Source organism: Lupinus angustifolius, chromosome LG13 (assembly GCF_001865875.1).
Source record: "Lupinus angustifolius cultivar Tanjil chromosome LG13, LupAngTanjil_v1.0, whole genome shotgun sequence".
In the NCBI taxonomy this organism is placed as follows: domain Eukaryota; kingdom Viridiplantae; phylum Streptophyta; class Magnoliopsida; order Fabales; family Fabaceae; genus Lupinus; species Lupinus angustifolius.
The window spans coordinates 5,494,427-5,498,460 of NC_032021.1; the positions used below are offsets into that span (position 1 = coordinate 5,494,427).

Here is a 4,034-nt window from a genome sequence, read left to right on the forward strand (position 1 = left end):
TCTTATTATGTGATATGATTTATTTATTTTTAAAACACTCATATAATTTGTTACCCAATATAATTTATTCATTTTAAAGAAATGATAATTCTTATTATCTAGTAGGGTTTATTCATTTAAAAAACCACTAACTTTTATAGAAATTTTTTATTTAACAATTATCACAACACTCTTATTTTTTTTGGAAAATTTATTTTGATTAGGAAATGATCCAAAACACTTATTTCAAATTGAGATTACTAAAATCCTCTGAATTCAGTAAAAAAATCCTAATATCCTTGTAAAACTATAAAAGTTATTATGAAACCATATCCGAGTCAAATATTATTATTTAATTTTATAAATTCATGCAAATTATCCCTCATCCTTTGTCCTTTCAACTTTAATATGATGCATTTATATTTTATACCTTAAAGGACACATTTCATACTCCAATATCCATTTGAATTTTCCAATTTTCTATACAATTTTAAAGAAGAAAAATTGAATGTTTAGTCAAAAGTAATAGAAAGAATAAATAGCTTTTATTAACTATCTCACTACCCACAGAAGAATACTGCAAAGTACAATTCTACTCTGTCTTATTGGTTTCAATCAAAAAATCATTGTAGGAGAAGGAATCTTTTTTAGTCTCTCTCTAACAACCAAAGGTTCCTTCTTTATTCATGTTCTGAATTTCCCTCTTTATTGTTTTTTTATATTTTGATGCAATTGTAGTGCAGTTTTGAAATCAGAAGAAATTAAATACAATGTGTAACCAATTATGAAAGTTTGGTTCTTTCTCTGTCTCTTTCACTATTTCTTACTTTACGTATATAATATGTTAATAAAATTTATTCTTTTCCCCTTGTTTTTTGTGTTTCCGGAAGTTATTTTTTTACTCACATGTGTTTCACTGATTCATTTTTTGTTTTAAGATGGGGCATTGCTTAGATTATTTGTTTCCTTCCTGCTTCATTAGTGTGTAATGTGTTCCATTTTGTTGGTTTAAAATCGGTTGATTCTTATTGTTGACTGTTAAGAACAAAAGTTTAATGTGAGTTTCTCAAATCATTGATTATGATCATGTTCGGGAATATTTAACATTCTCTATATTCTATAATGTAATTACCTTTTGGTATAGAACAGATGTATAGTTTAATCGATGTGTTCATTTCAGAAGTCATTAATTGTGGTTGCTATCACGATTTCGAGCATTTTGGTTGCATGAAATTTTTTGTGATTGAAAATTTATTTTTGAACCCAATGTGGCTTGTTCCAGCCACATCACTTTGATTCGGAGCCAGATTGCAATCATAATATTGTGACTGCATTAGGTGGTACAGTCTCCAACTTGAAGCCTCGTGCTTGATTATAGTTTTAACACAAACTTTGATTATATTCTCCTAAACGGCTCTAGAATCATGTACCACACTCCACTAGTGGGAGAAGACTATGTTGCTGTTCACTCTGATTTGTTCTGAAACTTTTTTTAGTTCAATTAGGGATTTGCTGAACGAGATTTCGTTAAGTTCTTCGGTTGAAGAGATGAGAAATTCATACTGTAACTAACTGCTAGTTGTTTACTATTTTCACAGAGTAGAGAATTTGCTCTATCAAGAACGGAATGAGATTCAAGCCCATGATATTTTAATATTTCTCTGTAATAGGAAGGCCATGGCACGAGCTTCACCATTAGTTATAATTCTTTTGGTTCTTGGTTCTGCCTTTGCCACATATAATCTGGTAACAATGATAATCCATTATGGATCTTCAGAAAGTGTGGCTATTGATGACAGAACGTTATTTGTTGACCCCATTATTGAGATGCCTTCACATGTAAAGAATCGGAAGAGATCCAAAGCGCCTTTTCATGTTGCCGTAACTGCTTCTGATGCTCCATATAGCAAATGGCAATGCCGCATCATGTATTACTGGTATACAAGACAAAAGAACTTGCCTGGGTCAGAGATGGGAGGATTCACTAGAATTTTACATTCTGGAAAACCAGACAACTTGATGGATGAAATTCCTACTGTTGTGGTTGATCCTCTTCCAGTGGGCCAGGACCAGGTGACTTTACTGTAGCTTTCAATTTTTCTGTTTTCATGTACATTTACCTTTATTTCCTTACCCCCAGCTTATCGACTTAGTAATATTGTAGTTGCTTTTAAATTGATTCAGCTTGGTTGTTAAAGTCCATTGCTGTACATGCTTGTGTCCGTAAATCTGTGTATCTCTTCGCATTAAAAAAAAAACATTTTTACTAGTCAGAACAAAAGTAATGGGGTTCGGACTTAGTGTATGAGATGGTGTTGAGTTCCTTACTAGTTAGTAGTTATTACTTATGACAGTAGTAATTCTGTCAGTACATTCTGTTAGTAACTGCTAGGCTTAACTTCTAAATTCTCTAGAACTTGTAAAAAAAACATTTGAGATTTGATTCAGATCTCAGATTAGTTAATGACAGTTACTTTCTTCTCAATTGTTCTCTCTCATTACTTTCTTGCTCTTTCTCACATTTTATCATATATAATGAACTCTGTTATGGAGTCCTGTGGTGAAATGAAATAAAAATGATTTGGTGTTGTAGGAATATTTAAATGATGATATTAGATGGATGAGAAGTGATGGATCATATATGGGCTTAATATTAGATGAAAATGGTTGTTAATAGGTATAGGTAGAAGAACTAAAGTCATAGGAGAAAGGTTTCATATTTTTTGCTTTGTGTAGAGTTGAGAGGATATCCCCTCTTGATGTAAATGTAACTTAAATATATAGTACTTTGCCTTTTTACAGAAAAACTATTCAGTTTGGAATAGGTTGGCATGCTTAAACTTCTAATACCCTAATAAGAAATTGAAGTTTCAAAGTGTTTTCACTTTTTCTTTTGAAGATGAATTTATTTGAGGCTTAGAACTTCAAAGTTTAGTTCTCAAATGTTCGCTGGGGCAAATATATTTTTTTCTCCAAAAAATAGGATTATCATATTTTTACAAATGTAGCTTTTGTTAGACATGCTAGAAGTAGAACGATATGAAATTAACATAGAGTTCTATTCTATGCTTGGTGCATTTTGTAAACAGAAGAAAACAGGATATAAATTAAAAGGTGATACATTTTGGTTCCAGTAAAAGAGGTGGAACCAAAGAGAACAAAACAGCACCACAATCTGTTTATTCCAATATGTTCTGCTACTTGCCAAACACTACCAAATAAATGTGGATTGCCTTAATTTGAATTTATTTTTTCTTGTATGTGGACATTTTGTATTCCTCTCATGTATCTTTTTGTTAATGATGTTTTGATTAATTATCACTAGTTGAATTTCCTCCTCTACCTTTGTATCTAATTTCCATATACCTGTTTGGACAGTTATGTATTTATTCATTTTTGGCTTTCTGCAGTCAAAGCGATGTAAATGTTTTGTAACATATTGCTTGGTCTGTTTTTGTTTGCAGGGATACGTTGTCCTGAATAGACCATGGGCCTTTATTCAATGGCTGGAAAAGGCTACTATAGAAGAAGAGTTAGATCTCTCATATCAAGTGATCTATCTTTCATTTTATAATTCAAAAAAATTGACTTACTTCCTCTGTTTTGATGCAGATATGTGTTAATGGCAGAGCCTGATCACATATTCTTACGTCCTCTCCCAAATCTAGCCGAATTGAAGAGCCGAAGTCAATATTTGCTGCAATTTGAAGAGCCGAATTGTTGTCACAGAATATGCTTATTGGAGTTGGATGTGGAATGCCAAGGTCTCTGTACAAATAGATCAACCATTGTGCTTCACAAGTGACCATGGCAATTGTCCTGTATTCGGCTTCGGAGGAAGATCTGGAAATGGTGTTTTGCCTTTTACTTTTCCATGAAATCAAAGCCGTCCCTAAGAAGAAGCACCATCCTGTTACTGACTTCCTTGTGTCCAAGCAGGATGCCCAATCTGAATCAGAGTAACCTTTTATTTCAGTGGTGTTGTTACTTGGAAAAAAAATTCCTTGCCCTGGTGAATTCTTGAGGTATCTCAGGATCCTTGTTGCTGCTTTGTG

At 32.5% G+C, this 4,034-nt stretch overlaps 1 protein-coding gene across 2 annotated transcripts; it reads left to right on the plus strand.

Moving 5' to 3' along the window:
* LOC109325043 (hydroxyproline O-arabinosyltransferase 3-like) lies at positions 494-4,034 on the plus strand. Of its 2 annotated transcripts, XM_019557186.1 has the most exons (4): positions 494-650; positions 1,578-2,052; positions 3,444-3,511; positions 3,592-4,034. In XM_019557186.1, exons 2-4 carry the CDS (start codon positions 1,657-1,659, stop codon positions 3,782-3,784), a joined length of 657 nt encoding a protein of 218 aa, XP_019412731.1. In that variant the 5' UTR covers positions 494-650; positions 1,578-1,656; the 3' UTR covers positions 3,785-4,034. The 2 variants fall into 2 exon arrangements, with proteins under 2 accessions (XP_019412731.1, XP_019412732.1); XM_019557187.1 differs by lacking the exon at positions 494-650 and having other exon boundaries at positions 1,277-2,052.

Coding starts and splice junctions, on each gene's coding strand:
- LOC109325043 (XM_019557186.1), top strand. CDS start 1,657: ATGGCACGAGCTTCACCATTAGTTATAATTCTTTTGGTTCTTGGTTCT. Junction 2,053..3,443: donor TTCCAGTGGGCCAGGACCAG/GTGACTTTACTG, acceptor TTTTGTTTGCAG/GGATACGTTGTCCTGAATAG. Junction 3,512..3,591: donor AAGGCTACTATAGAAGAAGA/GTTAGATCTCTC, acceptor GTTTTGATGCAG/ATATGTGTTAATGGCAGAGC.